General features: G+C 46.9%; 1 protein-coding gene across 1 annotated transcript in view; it reads right to left on the bottom strand.

The window, feature by feature from the left end:
• Positions 1-17,708, bottom strand: part of LOC119377023 (transcription factor RFX3-like) — a 258,351-nt gene that overhangs the window by 45,062 nt on the left and 195,581 nt on the right. Inside the window, 1 exon segment of the mRNA XM_037646658.1 lies at positions 7,959-8,167. Within this exon segment, the coding sequence (XP_037502586.1) occupies positions 7,959-8,167 (209 nt within the window).

The following is a 17,708-nucleotide window of genomic DNA, read 5'->3' as shown; positions in this document are numbered from 1 at the left end:
ATGTATAAGATCAGTCACCAACTAGCCCAGCTCTCAACCTTAGTGAGTTTTCCAAGAGTTTTGCTCCCCGACTAGAGTCGTGTTCTGTGGAATCCTGAAACAACTCGAAGCTTCCAATTAACTGCGCCAGTTCACGGTGGTGTGCTTGCCAGCTTCTGGTTTGCGATAACTGCGGTTAGGAGACTAACTGCTTTTATGTCTGCTGTGTAGCTACCTCTAGCCGTGGTTAACCCATAACTGTAGTACCTTAACCCCAGTTAACCCTTAAGTGCGTTTTTTGAAAATTTCCCAACCAAAAGTGCCTTTTTTTTATTGCTGATTTCGAATCTGATTGTACTAAAACGCAGCTTGTCGATGTTGAAAAAATATTTGTACCACATACTTAGTCAAATCAAAACACGGAATAACGCAAGGCGGCCTGTTGCAGCTCCTGCACCAAAATCGAGTTTCCTTTCTCATTTTTTTTTCCGTTTTCTCCTCGCTTCCGAGAGCAAACGAAGCACATTTGAAGAAACTGCTGAATATTCCATAAGGTCATCTGGCAATGACAAGTTGAAAGTCTTGCCTGGAATGGCCAAGAATGGAAGGCGAGGAGGTTTCACAGGAAGATTGTCCGCATCAAGCAGGATCCACTGGCGAGCACTCGCAATGTTCGCTTCCGAGCTGTTTTCATCATCACCGGAGGAGATGCTCAATTCACCGCCTTCGCTGTCTTCACTTCGGACACAAGATAAACATCTGTATCCGAATGACCATCACTCGAAGAAGATGACGAAAATGAAAAGCCTCTTTTTCGTGTTGACGAGCCAGTTATGCATGGGTGACCGCCACCGCAAGCCATCTTTTCATACAAAAACCGCGCTCTTTCCGCAGGAAAAAATAAATTGCCAAGTAAATGCTGCCATCTGGGGATTACGCAATCTAAGCAGTAGAAGAGCGCCTCTTGTCCTGAACGCTAGAGGGGAGTACCTATTCCGCTAGGACGAGCTCTGCTCGTCCAAAGCAGTTTGGGGACAGTTTGGGCAGGACGAGCTCTGCTCGTCCAAAGCAGTTAAGGGGTTAAGGCTGTCCTTGTGACAGGGGTGTAACACTGGTTCGAGCAGTGGAACTTAAAAAAGGGGGGTAAAAAGATGACAGACAAGGACGTCGCTGTACTAACAACTGAAATTTTATTTCTATGTTGGGGGTGGTGCGGTCACAACAGCTCGTGGCAAGCCTGTGGATAATTTTTTAAGAATTACTTAGATTTTACTTGTCGTCAACGGTCATAAAGTATGATGGTGCCCTGTACCTGCAAAAACAAGGAGTATGCATTGGCTCTTGCTTAGCTTCAGTTTTAAGTAATCTGTTTCTAGTGGAACTAGACAGGAACCTAAAAGAGCGCCTGCAAGAATATAATGTTGTGAATGTATTTAGGTACGTCGATGATTTCTTAGTTTTTATCGATGGCACATGTGCAGATTTTACCGATCAGTGTACTAACGTGTGTAGCGTTTTTCGTGACTGTCTTAACCCACTTGAAGTGACTTTTGAAATGCCATGCGACGAAAGAGTTAGATTTCTTGAGATTAACTTTGTGATCTCTGACGAAAAGACGTGCTGGCGTTATGAACCCAGAGCAAATAAGCCCCTGTTACAGTTTCATTCTGCACGTACAAAACTTGTCAAGCGGGGAATCACGAAGATGTGTTCGAGTGAGGCACTCAAGAAGTCATGCCAGTGCCTAATGCATGATAGCTTCAGAAAGCAGGTCTCGCGGTTAAGCGATGCCGGGTATCCTAAGAACCTCGTCGTGTCGGTTGCAGAAGGCTTACTTAGAGAAGCGCTAAAGAAAGGTTCCGAGGAGGAGGATAGGGCGAGCCCAAGCAGGAGGAACTTTGCTGTCATTCCGTACATACACAAGTTCTCTCACAGAATAAAGAAGATTGCAGAAAATTGTGACAGAGGTAGTTTTTTTCAGCCCCTAATGAATTGGTGAGCCTGTGCAGAAACACAAGACCAGACAAGATAACAGAAACGGTATGCGAAAAGAAGCATCGAAACAAATTTGTTGAATGCAGCACGTGTGTCGTCTACCGGATTCCACTCACTTGTGGAAAGTCCTACATCGGACAGACCTGTAGATGCATAAACGATAGATTGCGCGAACATAATACAGTCGAACTCCGCTACAACGAACTCCGTTTCAACGAAAAATTCTCGGTTCCCCGTCAACATTCCATAGGAGTCAATGCATAAATATGCTCGCCACAACGAACATTTTTCTGCTGCCGTTCCGCTTCAACGAAATTTACCATGCCATTCCGGGCTCAAAAATTCAATTTACTGTGCAATAAACACAATCTCGGACATTTTGATGCATTTTAGAACATAAAAATACGAATTCAAAGTCTAAATCGCGTGTTGGCACCTCCAGAAACCGCTGCTGTTGATTGAGTATGGGGGCCGCCATTCCTTGATAGCGACGGCGATCGGACTGCCCTGCTTTCGCAACTGGCTTGAGTTGCTTCTTAGTCGCAGACAATCCGAAGCCAAAGCTCAGTTGTCTACACTGAGGTGCAATCGCGGAACGATTCCTTTTCCCTATGCCTTTTCCGACGCCTTTCCAATGCTTTTCATGCTTTTCGCGCTTCGCTAGTGGTCAAAGCGACGGTACATCCGCGTTATCATCGCGAGCAGCCCTGGGGTGCAGTCGCGGAACGATGCCTTTTCCAATGCCAATGCTTTTCGTGCTTTTCGCGCTTGGCCAGTGCGACCGGTGCATAACCGGTGGTCGGAGCAACAATTCGTCCACGTTATCAACGGGATCAGCCAGCCGCGAGTGGTGGATAAGAATAGCATAGAATAAGGCGTAAGTCATTGCTCCGCGATAGCACGCCTGCATCTCGCCGTTGTCGGCGAATAGCTTGTGTTAGCATATTAGTGCAACTGTGCAGTTCGTGTTGCGCGCCCGTGCCTCTGTTTGGTTCGTTCGCGGAAGCGCGAACGTTGTTTCTGCGTGCTTTTCAACGTGGCGTCGCTATGCATACATGAGAATCGCGTCGTGACGCTGCTGGGGACGCAAAGGAAGCAGCAGACACTTTTGAATTTTGGAAATAAAAGTTTCTCTGTTCTACTAGCTCAGGTCAGCCATATTTTTTTCGATTTGACTACAACGAAATGTTCGCTTCAACGAACATTTTTCCGAGCACCGTCAGTTTCGTTGTAGCGGGGTTTGACTGTAACAAAGCAAGTAGCGTTGCTCCCAATGGTGTCCTTTCCCTGCATTGTCACATGTAAGTGCAGACCTAGGTTTAAAGAAACGGCCATCATGAGTAGGAGTAGGTGAGAGATGACGCGATTGATAATGGAGGCCAGCAGGATTTCAGCGTTTGGTGACGCTTGTGTGAGCAGTCCGTCAGTGGTATTGTCAAATAAGGAACTAGATTACATGTATTTGCGATAAACTGTTTTGTGGATAAGCACTATAAGAAAAATGCATTTGATACAGTGTTGTCATGTTTGTGATGTATGCGTGTAGGTTACAATTTATGGATGTCAGAGCTATGCACACGTGACGTATGATGGTGAAAGGGTACATATACAGTAGACTCGCGATAATTCAAACAAATCTTAAATTTTTGGTTGGCCCACTATGTTTTCAATGTATTTTAAAGCTGCTTAATTCAAACTGCCTCACTGCACAAATTTGGTTAATTCAAACTTTTTGCTTGTCAATGTCTGGAAATATCTGCTGCCTTTGTTGCTTCTAGCTGAACATTCATGTTTTTTGTTACTAACAGGCGCAAACAAAGCTGATTGCCTGCCTACAAAACGGCCTAACTAGCCGAACCTTGCGCACCAATAATCTCGTGCTGACCGAGGGAAAAAAAAACTGTACGGTCTGGCCTTGATCTATTGCATGCCAAACATTTCTTAGTCACTTTCTCTGCGGTATGCTATGCGAGAAAGCGTCCTAAGAATTAGAAGGGGCTAGCAACTGTCGTGGGACGCAACACATTTCGTGCACTAATTACACACCCCGTGCATGCCTTGTAAAATAACAAGTACCAGTATTATCGCTGATGTCTTAAAATTTTACTGGTAATCATGCAGAGCAGTCTATGATGTTGCTGCGGCACTGAGAAACAATAAACATGGCAGTGTTAGTTGGTGTGTTGCCCCGAGTCATATTTATGAGAACTTCTGATAATTCAAATAAAATCCTGAGGTCCTCTCAAGTTTGAATTATTGAGAGTCTGCTGTACTAGTGGGATCAGCTGGTAATAAAATAGTTGTTGAAAGTTAGCGCTGTGGTGTCTCGAATGTGCCTTCTTTTGTCCGTGTCTTTAGCCTGCGCTACCATCAATTATCATGCAATCTTTTAAGTGCCTTGTTAGGTCAACCCTTTCGCTGTCAGTGACGTACCGGTACGTTCTCTGTTGTGTGTTGAACAATTCGCGCCAAAGCGGAAAGCTGGCGTGATATAGCGTGATTCTACTGGTTGCGCCATCTGTCGAATCCTTCTAGAAGCACATATTTTTGCCCCTCGCTGTGTTGGTACGTTTAGTGAAGAGTATGGAGCGATTGTGCTCCCCTTCAGTGCTGGGGGCCGTGGTCGCTCCACACGTGCTACTCTCTCGGGCTGAGCGACCATGCTGCACACGTGCAATTACGGGTACAAGGGTTGTTCTGCCATCTGGTGCAGGATTGCCAGTTTTCTTTGTTTTATTTTTTTGTATTCTGTAAGCGTGTCTGCTATGGTGCGTCAAGTTCAGAGGCGCACGTCGTTGCCTCTCCAGTTGACCGAAACATTACGCAATCAGTGCTCGCTCGCCGTGGCCTCGCTTGCTACTATCAGCAGTAAACGGTGTTGTATCCACTTTCCATCCCTATCTGTCATCTTGACTTCACAACGCACCATTTCTCTGCGTTTCAAGCTTCCCCGATATTCCCGAAACCAAGCCAACATGGGGGTGCGTCACGGCCAGAAACACCCAACAGTGGAAGGGTTTAAGTGCAATAAATCATGGATATACAGTTGAACTCCGCTACAACGAACTCCGCTTCAACAAAATTTCCGGTACAACGAAAATTCTCGGTTCCCCGTCAACAGTCCATAGGAGTCAATGCATAAATATGCTCGCCACAACGAACACTTTTTCTGCTGCCGTTCCGCTTCAACGAAATTTGACGATGCCATTCGGGGCTCAAAAATTTAATTTACCGTGCAATAAACACAATCTCGGACATTTTGATGCATTTAGAACATAAAATACGAATTCAAAGTCTGAATCGCGTGTTGGAACCACCAGAAACCGCCGCTGTTGACTGAGCATGGGGGCCGCCATTGCTTGATAGCGACGGCGATCAGACTGCCCTTGCGAAACTGGCTTGAGTTGCTTCTGAGTCGCAGACAATCCGAAGTCAAAGCTCAGTTGTCGACACTGGGGTGCGATCGCGAAACTGCGCGAAACGATAGCTTTTCGGATGCCTTTCCAATAATTTTTGTGCTTTTTGCGCTTCGCTAGTGGTCAGAGCGACGGTACAACTGCCACATTTGCGTTATCGCGAGCAGCCCTGGGGTGCTATCGCGGAACGATTCTATTTCCAATTCCAATGCCTTTCGTGCTTTTCGCGCTTGGCCAGTGGTCAGAACGACGGTCCGCGTTACCAACGCGATCAGCCAGCCGTGAGTGGTGGATGATAAGAATAGCATAGAATATGGCATGGAATCGGGAATAGCATCGTTCCGCGATTGCACCCCTGGGGTGCAGTCGCGGAAAGGTGCCTTTTCCAATGCCAATGCTTTTCGTGCTTTTCGCGCTTGGCCAGTGCGACCGGTGGTCGGAGCAGCAATTCGTCCACGTTATCAACGGAATCAGCCAGCCGCGAGTGGTGGATAAGAATAGCATAGAATAAGGCGTAAGTCATCGCTCCGCGATAGCACGCCTGCATGTCGCTGTTGTCGGCGAATAGCTAGTGTTAGCGTGTTGGTGCAACTGTGCAGTTCGTGTTGCGCGCCCGTGCTTGTTTGATTCGTTCGCGGAAGCCGTTGTTTCTGCGTGCTTTTCAATGTGGCGTCGCTATGCATATATGAGAATTGCGTCGTAACGCTGCTGGGGACGCAAAGGAAGCAGCAGACACTTTTTGAATATTGGAAATAAAAGTTTCACTGTTCTACTAGCTCAGGTCAGCCATATTTTTTTCGATTTCACTACAACGAAATGTTCGCTTCAACGAACATTTTTCCGAGCACCGTCAATTTCGTTGTAGCGGGGTTTGACTGTACACCAACTAGCACCATTCACTGCTTTACTAAACACTATACTGTCACAATGTTAATAACTAACATGCAGCGCCCTCGCGCGGCGCTGTTGCTTTGTGTGTTGGGGCGTCATGCCTGGAGGGCGTGGGAAAAATAAAGAGGCAGTTTGTTTTGGGCTCTCGTATTGTCATGTTTCATGTTGCTATCGAGGTCCTGATGGCCTCCTATTATAGCTAGTCTCCGGCTATCTTCCGGCCATCTGTACTTGTATCATATACAGGGTGTTTCTTTTTTAGACAATACAGGTTTTTAATAAAAATGCTATGACAGTAAGGCTCCTGTAGTTCTCGCACCAAACTTCACGTCGAGAGGGAAATACTTTGCTGCAGCTGAAATGAGAGTGTTGTGACTAATTAACAAAAAACTCGTGAATTAACTTTTTAATTATTGTCTTGAGGGCAGGTGCTTATATAGCAAACTTGTAGTGTGTGCCAATTTATGGCATACCCAATTTATAGAAACCATGACAGTTGCACATAGTTCGAGATACTTGTCATCGAATATTAAGGGTTATACTGAAACTAATCACAGCCGGCGTGCAGAAACCGCACAGTTCTGTTACGTCAGACTGGAACTACCTGTGACAAAGAACTGAGAAATTTAAATAAAGGCACGCTGCGGCCGTATCTTTTCGTGAGAAGAGGCAAGTCATCCCTATTGCACCAGCGGATCACTTTACTTTTACATCATAATAAACAAGTGTAATGGGCTAGTTGGTATAGATCCATCTTCGTAAGAAGCGCAAAACTACACACAGGTAGGTTGTGTAGTGTCTTTCTTTCTTGCTGTCCCTGTGTGTAGTTTTGCACTTCTTACGAAGATGGTTACTTTTACATGTGGTGTTTGGTGCTTATCTGATTCTTTCAAGCTGTGCACAAAACTGCATTATCAACTTTTTCTTTCTCTGTGAAGCATAAAACTCAGGACCAGCCACTGCGGCACTTCAGACAGGCGGAATAGTTTTTCGCGCCTCTTCACAGTTTAAAAAAGGAACAAATAAGCACCAACCATCGCACGCAAACAATAAGCTGTCTACTTGCGTATTACAGAATGCTTGCCTATTTTTCTAACCAGATTCTGTTGCGGCACGCTTTCATTCAAATTTCCTCATTGTCACGGGTCGTTCCGGTGTTACATAACGAAAGGCCACGCCTCATGCGCGCCGAGCGCAATCAGTTTAGATGTTGTCCTTGAAACTCGATGATGAATATCTCAAACTACGTGCAACTTTAGTGATTTCCAAAAAATGGGTATCCCATAATTATCATGTACTACAACCTGATATATAAACAATTGCACTGAAGTCAATATTGTTAATTGGTCTCATCAACGCCATTTTAGCAGCAGATAAGTATTTCTGCCTCGACATAGAGTTTACGTGCAAAAATTACAGGAGCCTGACTGTCAAGAACTTTTAAAAAAAAAATCTGTATTTTCTAAAACAAGAACACACTGTATAAAGGTTTAAGTGTGTATTGATGACCTTTATAAAGGATCCACTTGCTGCAGGTGGCAGATTTTAAACATTTCGCTTCAGACTGACAGACGCCATCAAATGTAGAGCAGTGAACGTCAAGCCAGGGTAAAGAGAACCGGACAGAGAGAAGTATCCACGGATGGTTAGCATTTATGAAGCTCCACCTGGACGCACCTGTAGAAGGACCACTTGAGCAGGAACTGTCGAGCAGCACGGGGCAACTCGGGCCGTCCTTGGAACGGCTCGAGCACCTGGCCAACGACGCTGTCAAGCCAGGCGGCCCACTGCTCGAGTGAGGTCTGCTGCTGGAGGGTCAGCTTGAAGTCTTGCTCGAGCTGACGCACTAAGCTGTCCTCACACTGGCACACCCACGATGCCTGCTCCTGCAGGACAATCCTCGTTAAATACGGCCCCAAATACACTGACACGCTTGTCAGGAAACCTTACGAAAAGATCAATTTTGTCGCAACGGCAAAGCACGATAGCAATAAATTGTAATGTTATACAAAGTCAGGCTAACAGCTCACTCTTTTGGATCCAATCTCGCATAACTCTACAAAAAGCTGGTGTAAGGGAATAGGGCCGCTCCAGGAGAGAAGCGATTTTTGCAGTCTGCCGGCTCAATGCGAAGTGGTGAGAGCACATTATGTAAAAGGGTATACAAGCCGTTTGCTGATGTCTACAGAGACAGCACACACACTAGTGCTTGCGACTGTGCCCATATGATCAACGTTCACAGTTGCTGTTTGAGTGATGCAGCCCTCTCACCCTTGCCCGACATCCCTTCATGCTCCTTTGCCAGACGAAAGACGGGCGGGGCATTTCCTCTCTGCTTGAGGAGCAATCGACAGCAGGCCTCGCATGCGGGGTGATGTTATTGCATGCACCCTCCATGCTACAGAGATACCTGGCTTGTTTATTCTCACTTCAGCCGCGCTTGTGAGCTTTTACTTGCAGTTAGAACATATGCGCGTGGGGTCATGTCATCGATTTGGACCTTATTGGTGCATTCAGACGACAGACCGAATCCAGATGTGGTGGGGAAGACGGCGCATCATGTGACCTCACATCAGCGATTCTCCTCATCCGTGCCTCACCCGCGTGGCTTGCGGACGGATGACCCCATCCTGTTTTTCACATCAGGATTCTGGCGACGGAACACCACAGCTTTAGTGGACAAACAGGCTGGCAACAAGTACACTTTCCTTCTGCTCGAGCCTTATAGCTGTCCTCGCAGTTGATTTCAGCTCTGCTGGCGCTTAGTGCAGTTTATTTCTGGGGTCGTATTCTAAGAAGATCACTTTTAAGTATCTATCACTTTTAATGCGCGCTGATTGGCAGCTTGGAGAGTAGCGGGTAAGTAAGTTGTCAGAGGTGTTACTTTTGCTAATAACACGGGCAAAAACCATTTTTTAGCCAAGTGACATCCCAGACGGCATGTTTGAATAGCAAATACAGATCTCGAGGTTAATGCTACTGCTGGCGGGAATCGAAAACACGTCGTGGGTGACATCTACACCATACTGTGTGGCTCAACCCGTTGTAAGCCGGGCAAAGAAAAGTCTACATCACCACTCTCCATGGCCATTCGCATGGTGGTAGGACTAGTGGGCTGTTGTTTCGAGCCTACAGTTACTGTGTAGGTAGGGTGAATCCACTGTACCTACTACACAGTAACTGCCATCTCTAGCAAGGGGCGATAGACACAATATGATGAACGACAAACTACAATAATCTATTTTTTTAACTGCAGGTGACAAATATTCTGTTGTCATATTTTAATTGTCATCTCTGAAACAGGCAACTACAGTAACAGATACTACAAGTTGAAGTTGTATCTCTTACTGTGGCTGTGTAAACAAAATTCGTTAAACCCTAGACTTCACACAAAACTACAGTAGACTCTCATTAGACAGAACCTCGAGGGACCAGGAAAATACGGTCCATTTACCAGGAGTTCCATATCACCTTCAGGTGCGAATTATGATGCACTGTCTGCAAATAGGTCAAATTTGCATACCATATTTCCAAGGCCCTCAATATTACTTTCCGAGAAAGAAAATGAAGGAATGTTATTATTTTGTGCGAGTTACAGTTATTAATTGTAATTAGCATGTAATTAAGTATTTAAATATTCTGCAGTCAGTCCATTTTTACATAAAGAGAATGAAATCGTAGGCTAAAAATGTGTGTGCAATTAGTCTTTGGTTGTATTCATTTCAAGACAAGAAAAATAACACTTTTGACATTGGTCCTGGAATGCCGCACGTCGAACGACCCGTCGAAAATTGTAGTGCCTTCACCAAAGTGATCGGTTACAGTCATACGCAGCACATTTAGGTTAAGTCAAGACATACTGACTATGCAGAAGGTTCAAACAATCGAATGAGCTATGCGTCTTGGTTTCTTTTGGCCACAAGTCGACACAACTAGCACAAACAAGTTGCGTACATACTACTGAAGGGGATATTGTCACGTGGTTGCGACAGTGAAGAAGGCACTTTATTGGGTCAACTTGTGCCTGGCAAATGAGTCAAAGTACAAGCAATTTCGTTGGCCGTCAAGTAATCTGATCAGTAGTAAAATGCATTGGCATTTATACACGTGGTATTGAAGATTCCAGGCTTATCGGTGGTAGTCACGTTATTTCCAGAATAAACTCTACTGTTTGCCTTGTGCGCTCAAGCTTATCAGAAAAATCTAAAATAATCAAGAATGTTCGACATTACGGCGCGGTGCGCGCAAGGCAGTGGTTATACGTGTAATGGGCCAGTTACATGATAATGGCAAAAGAAAAGTGTGTGGTATTGCCCTCCTCTGAAAAAGCATCGTCCGGATGCTTCAAAAGAACATGAATTCGAAGAAAGAAACACATACATGAATATAGGAAAAGCACGAAAACAGGTGGGAAAATAAAGTTTTAAATATTCACTAGTGCGTATAAAAAGGCTTAAGGCGCATCACAGCAACGACCTCAGGGCATGCCCAGTGCCGCTGCGAGTTCGTCACGCCGTCGGGGACAACCTTATAGTCAAGTGCACCGAGACGTCTAAGTACCCTGTATAATCCGAAGTAACGTCTCGGAAGCTTTTCTCGCTAAGTCCACATTGGCGTTTCGGCGTCCAGACCCAAACATGGTCGCCGGGCTGGTATTCCATGAAGCGCCGTTGAAGATTGTAATGGCAGCTGTCAGGCTTCTTCTGTGCGCTGAAAGTAGAGCGTAACGTTCAGGCTGTCCTCCTCACTGATGGTCGGCAGGATGGCATCCACTGTCGTTGAGGGGCTCCTTGCACAAAGTAGCTTGCACAGCATTATGTGCACTGTTTCTTGCACTGGCATGTTGTAAGCGAAAGTAACGTGAGGAAGTACAGCATCCCAAGTCTGGTGTTTGACAGTAAAGTTGAAAGTTGGGTGCGTTGCTGATAGTTCATGTTTACATGGGAAGCAGCGCACTTAGACAAGGCACGACAAGGTCGTCCTGTCTCTCTTCGTTCCTTGTCCTGCCTTGTCTAAGTGCGCTGTTTCCCACGTAAACTGGTGTTTGACGTTGATGCACACTGCCAGCATGTCGGTGAAGGTTTTATTTAGTCGCTCAGTGAGGCCATTCTTCTGCCAGTGGTAAGCAGTTCTCTGTCAATGACTTGTGTGGCTGTATTTCAAGATCACTTGCATTAGGTATGCCGTAAAAGTCGTACCTCTGTCGATTATGAGATGCTGGATTGTTGAGACGCAGCAGAATATTTTCAAGAAGAATTCGCTACTTTGGTGACACTACCTTAAGGCCGCGCCCTGGTTGGCATAGTGGGTCAGGTAGTCCGTAGCTATGACGATCCACTATTACCATAAGTTGACGTTGGAAATGGGCCCAGCAAGTCCATACCGACTTACTGGACGGTCATTGAGGTGGTTCAATCGGATGAACAAAGCCGCTGGTCTTGTTGGTGGTGCCTTGTGTCACTGACAGTCTTAGCATGTCCTTACGTAGCGAGCGATGTCGGCGGCAGGGCGTGGCCAGTAGTAGTTTTCCTGTATTCTCATGAGCATGTGGAAAAGCGCAGGTGTCCACAATGCACTGAGAGATGAACAGCGTGGAGAATTTAGAGTACAACCAATCACATTAGAGGCAGTTTTTTCTATTTCAGCACAATTCCATTTAAGAGATTTCCATTGACTGAGAGTCTACTGTATCACTATAGCTCTACACATAAAAAAAGAATAGGAACCAACACAGAACAAGGCACATAAAAATTCGGCAACTAGACAAGTCACTCGCAAAACAGCTGTGGCTTAGTTTCCATAATGCTGCCCCGCCCAGCACTCTCAATGCCACTTGTTTTGTTTACTGAAGCCATATTTCTGTGATGGTGCCTGAATTTCGTCACCGGCCGCCAAGAACTGCATGCTGGCAGGCTTTTACGGAACCTCGGAATGCTTGCAGCTAACACATCCTTCACCAGTGGGGGTGTGTAATAATGGCACTCAATGCCGCAAGTTTTCGTCGCAGGACGGGTGGTCACCCGTAGCACTGCACAGGCCGTGATTCTTGGCCTGGCAGTGTTCTACAGAATGACGTTCCAGGAACTAGTTTCTTTTTAAGAGGATGGAGAATGCCACACCGTTAAGGGTCGTGAAACTGTAACGGTAGCTCCTTACATTTACACCAAGAGAACGGTGCTCCTTCTGTAACGTTCCGTGGCATTGAACAGACGCAAGCACGTATGTTACATCCTGCCGGAAGGACAAATGGACAACCGCATGAACTCAAAAAACTGCCGCTTGATGTAACGTGACTATGCTGCCTTCTGCTTTTCACTGGAAGGTGCCCGCCAAGGACGTAGGGAAGCACGCAGCACTGAGACCGACCATGTACGGAAGGACAGCTGACTTTTTTTTTGTTTTGTCTGAGCCAGTATGGATAGCACCAGGACCATTCTGGAGTCTGGTGCAGAACCTTTACTTGACATTCAAGAATCATCGAAGACTTGCCACGGTGATTACGGTGCTTGACTGCTGACCCGAAGGCCGCGGGATTGAATCCCGGCAGCGATGGCCGCATTTTGATGAAGGTGAAATGCTAGAGGCCCGTGTACTTAGATTTAGGTGCACTTTAAAGAACACAAGATCATCAAAATTTCTGGAGCCTTCCACTACAACCTCCTTCATATCAATCAGGGTTTTAGGACGTAAACCCAACAAATAATCACGATCATCAAACCCCATGAAAGGCCGCACTTCTTTTTAACCCGCTGACTTTCTTGTTTGACCCCGCTTGAAAGATGCTTTTTTTTTGGCTGCCAATTTGGGTAGTTCACTATGGTGCCCATGACCGTGTGGGCACTGAAAGGGGAGGGGGGGTCGATGGGGACCTGAACTACACAAGGTGCCTGTGCGTGGTTCCGAGAAATCTTAAAATGTCAGAGATAGCAGAGCAAATATTGGAGTCTAACACACCATGCGACAGAGAAACCCGCCACAATGCTTGCTGCCGCAGAGAGTGAAACATCTAAGTACCAGCCAGTGGCCTCCCACTGTGCACGAGTGGGCTGCTTTACGGGCCCCAATGTAACGGTGGCGAAGTAAGACTTTGTTTGGCCCCTCGGGTGGGAATGGCTTGCCGTGGGCAGTGTACACTTTCACTATGTCTGTTCACGTGCTCATTGTCTGCGTAGCTTCAGCCCAGTTCCTGGGAGTCTTTTTTCTCGTTGCGTGGTGGGCTGGTTCGATTGTCCCTTTAAAAGATATATCTCGTGCATGTTGCAGGCAGCTGCGGACATCATTTTAAAGGCCTATTAACTGCACTAGTAAACACAGACACAAGACGAAGGAAGATAGGACACGCACAGTCCCTTATCTTTTGTTCGTGTTTACTAGTGCAGTTAGTAGGCCTTTAAAATGAATGTTAACCAACTTGGTGCCCTACTTCAGCTTCAGACAAACCAAACACCTTTTGACACCCTGTTGCGTGGACGGCAGGGAAGAGGGCCACAACAGTGGCGCCTGCCCAGTGCCTTTGATGGATGCGTCTGGACAGACATTCCTTACCCTGCAAGCTATCTCTGTGGCTGTCCGTCCAGTTCAATTCGACAGCTGCCGCAATGGAAACGTCTCTGTCATACAATAAAGCGATACGTATACATTCAGCCAACATTGTTGCGCCCGCTAACCCTGCCCTCGCTCCAACAGTCTTGCTTGACATTGTTCCTATTTTGTACAACACGGCAGTACCCGCAAGCACTTCTGTGAAACGGCTCTTCACATTGCCAAGAAAGTGCTTGACGAGAAAGTTTGTCAGTAAGACACAAACATCAAGGTGCAACTCTTGCAGAGTTCAAACAAAAAACATACTGAGTTGCAAATATGTATCCAGGACATTATTAGGCATGAAATACTTTTAGCTCTCATTTTCAGCGACTTTCACATGACCTTGCACCAAATGCCAGCGATGTTATCCAGCGAGCTCAACGTATCACCCGGCATTGTCAACGAGTCATGCTGGCAATACACCAAAGTTTAAAAATTGCGGTCTTTGGCAGCCACCTGTTCTTACAAGACCGCATTACATACCCTGGCAGCGGTCCAAACAAATTACAAAATATGACACTTGCGACATGCTGTTTGAGCACCAAGACGATGCACACGAAACACACGTAAAAGACAATACGAGTGCAAACTAACAACTAACAGCACGTCGCAAGTGTCACTATGAACAACCACTAGCCCCTACTCTGGCTCTTCTACAAAATACATTGCTTCAGAATTCTTAGTGTTTGCTCAACCTATCACTAGAGCTATAACTTCTTGTACGCTTAAATTTTATTTACCATTTCAATACTGATGTTCCAGAGTAGATAGGGCACCATACACTAGCTCTTTTAAACCCTTTCAGGGTAATGACGTACATGTACGTCTTCGGCGAACACCTTCAAGATGGTCACTGACGTACGTCAGTGACCATCTTCTTCACAAAAAACCGTCCCGTATTTCTTCAAAATTCTTCAGAAAAGACCGTCCCGTACTACTTCTGCAGCCGCTCCATGAGCTTTTGTCGCTCAGTTGAGCTTCCTTCGGCTGCCTGGTTGATGCCACAGATCGCGATGTTGAGAGCGTGGAACCAGTTTCTGCCCAAAAGGCAGAAACATAGACCTAGTGCCCTTCACAATCACGGTAGACAGTTTCGTCAACGTGCCGTTGTATGCAACTTCTACGTTGGCGCTGCCTAGAATTGGCAGGTCATGTCCTGACCATGTTCTCAGGTGTGTCTCAGGCGAGCCCAGCCGAAGGAAGCTCAATCTACGCCGTAACCTATCATCAGCATCCCCTGCAGTCAACTACTTGCATATAAAACGTTGATTCGATCCAAATAGAATATGCCTCTGCTATTTATGACAATCACCAAGTTAATATAAACAATTCCCTTGAATCATCCAGAACCGCGCTGCCAGGTTCATTCTTTCCGATTATTCCTACAGATCAAGTGTATCCGCCCTAAAATCCCAGCTCTGCCTCCCCTCACTTTCTTCTCGCCGCAAGACTGCTCGTCTAATATTATTTTTTAGGTTTTTCCATTCGCTGCCTCCAGGAAACCAATCATCATTCCTGCACATCGTTCCTCTCGCCACTCGCACCAAAATGCTGTATATCTACCACGTGCACATACGACCACCTACCAACGTTCATTTTTCCTGCATACTGCCGGAGAATGAATGCCCTTCCATCCGATATCGCCCTCATCACCGACATTGCTCAATTCAAAGCTGCCATTGAAGACCATCTTTCAAGACATGAAACTTAACCAGACCCGCCAGTTTTTTTCGTTCGCCCACCCCTCATGTAATGTCCCATGTGGACCTTTGAGGTATTATGAATAAATGAATAAATGAATAATTCCTTGAAAGGGGTGGAGCGTTGCGTGGCCATCTGTTGCGGTACGTCTCCTCGCTGATGAGCGTGCAAGCTGCTCCCGAATCAACCTCAAATTCTATGGGCTGGCGATTCACAGCAAGGGTGACCATTATCTTTGGTCACGTGCCGAGTTGACGTTATGCAAGTCGTACAGCGATTTGGTGCAGTAGGTTGTGCTGCGTTTCAACTTGCGTTATTGACCTTGGGGCGTTCCCGCTTTTGTGTCATCGAGGCGGCCCCTTTGCGAGCTTTTCTTTGAGATGCAGGCTTTCTCATGTGACTGTGTTTGTTGCAGGAATTGCACGTAGCTGCTTGGATTTTGCACGTCTGGGGGCTGTGTTGCTCATCACAACAACAGCAGCGTTGTGGTTTAGACGATTTTCCTGCACCTGCCTGGTTGTGATTACCTCTGTGAGCCGCTGCATGGTGAACCGGCTCGATGGTCCCTCGCATGTCTCGCTGCTGTTGGCTAGCGCTTTCCGCTCGAACAGCGATATCGTAGCTTTCGTGAAGGTTAGGTCACTCTCAGCAAAGAGTTTCTGTTGCAGGTAGCATCGTTGCGTTGGACTGGTGCGTTGTTGTCGTCTGCTGTTCGGTAGCTGCTGCTGCTGCTGCTGCCAGTGTTGGGCGCAGCGTCCCGAAGTTGCAGTCGGCTGCCAGCGTCTTTAGTGCCGCGACGTAGGCACTTACCGTTTCCCCTTCCAACTGGTTGCGCCGTTGAAAGCAGGCTCGGCCGAAGACCGTTGCTTGGCTGAACCAATGCGCATACGTGTCGTACGTCTGCTCACCGCACAGTGTCAGCAAGTGTGTCCTCTTCTTGCTGGAGTCTGTGATGCTGTTTGCCTCGAAGTAGAACTGGAGGCATCCGAACCACGATGTCCAGGATGAGCCATTAAAACTCCGGTATTCGGCCTGATGCATGCGTTACCATTACATAGCACCGGCGAAGATCAACGTGAGCTTCAATTCCACTACCTCGTCGCCACTGCTATGTCCACGGTAAGCGTGTATCCACACGACGGACTTATCCGCGGAAATCTCGTCCGCGGACGATCGTTCCGCCGCCCGTCCGGCTGCAAAGCACATCCACGACGACGAAGCGAGTAGACGGACGCGCCGCAGCAAAAAAACATGGCGGCACTGTCTGAAGCGAGAGCTGCCCGCTTCGAATCTTTAAGCTCTTCGTCTCGCATTGCGTGGGTTGTTAGTCCCAAACCGACGATTGTGTCGGCTTTAGGTTTGCGTCCTCAAGCTTCGCCGGCAACGTATTCATGACAATTTGGTACTGTTTCCGAGCGCCGTACTCGTTTTCTGAGAGCTGTAGGCTTAGCGAGTGCCTCTATTAACAGAACATAAGCTCGGTGATCTGCGGTAGCGCGAGTGCTACCAAATCCCAGAGGTAATAATAATGTGCGAATGCTTGCTTGTTCCTTTTTTCTCTAGATGGCGCGAGCAGTCTGAAAGTCGAAAACATTCATCGCTACCAAAATTATTGAAGGTTTTTATGTTTCCGTCTACGACGCAGAGTTTCTTTTAAGTTGAAGATGGAGTTACTAATGGAGTTCCATACGAGAAAAAGAAAAAGCAGCGCTTGTTGCCAGACCGATAATGGCACCTTCGGCTAAATTTGTTGTGTTTTCCGCGCGAATCCGAATGGGAAAAAGAGCTTGGCATTTTCCGTCCGCGACATCTGCGGACGAGGCACGGATGGCACAAATCCGTGACGCGGGGTCACGTGATGCGCCGTCCGCGGCGGAAAAGACGGATTCGGTCCGTCGTGTGGATACACCCTAACCGGAATACACGCATACATGACAAGAAGAATGGGTTTATTGCTTGCCCAAAAGGCACTGTTTCGCAGCGCAGCGCGAATGGTCTTGTTCGTGCGGGCGCACGTGGCCGAGTCCAATCCGAGCCAGATAGGGGGAGAAGAGCAAGGCGACGGCTGTCTGCACAAAGCGAGAGGAGCTGGGGGAGGCCAGCCGGCGCATCTTTGCAGCTGGCCGCGAAGCGGGTATTCGT

The sequence above is a fragment of the Rhipicephalus sanguineus genome, unplaced genomic scaffold, assembly GCF_013339695.2.
Source record: "Rhipicephalus sanguineus isolate Rsan-2018 unplaced genomic scaffold, BIME_Rsan_1.4 Seq320, whole genome shotgun sequence".
In the NCBI taxonomy this organism is placed as follows: Eukaryota; Metazoa; Arthropoda; class Arachnida; order Ixodida; family Ixodidae; genus Rhipicephalus; species Rhipicephalus sanguineus.
This window is presented reverse-complemented; position numbering and strand designations above follow the sequence as displayed.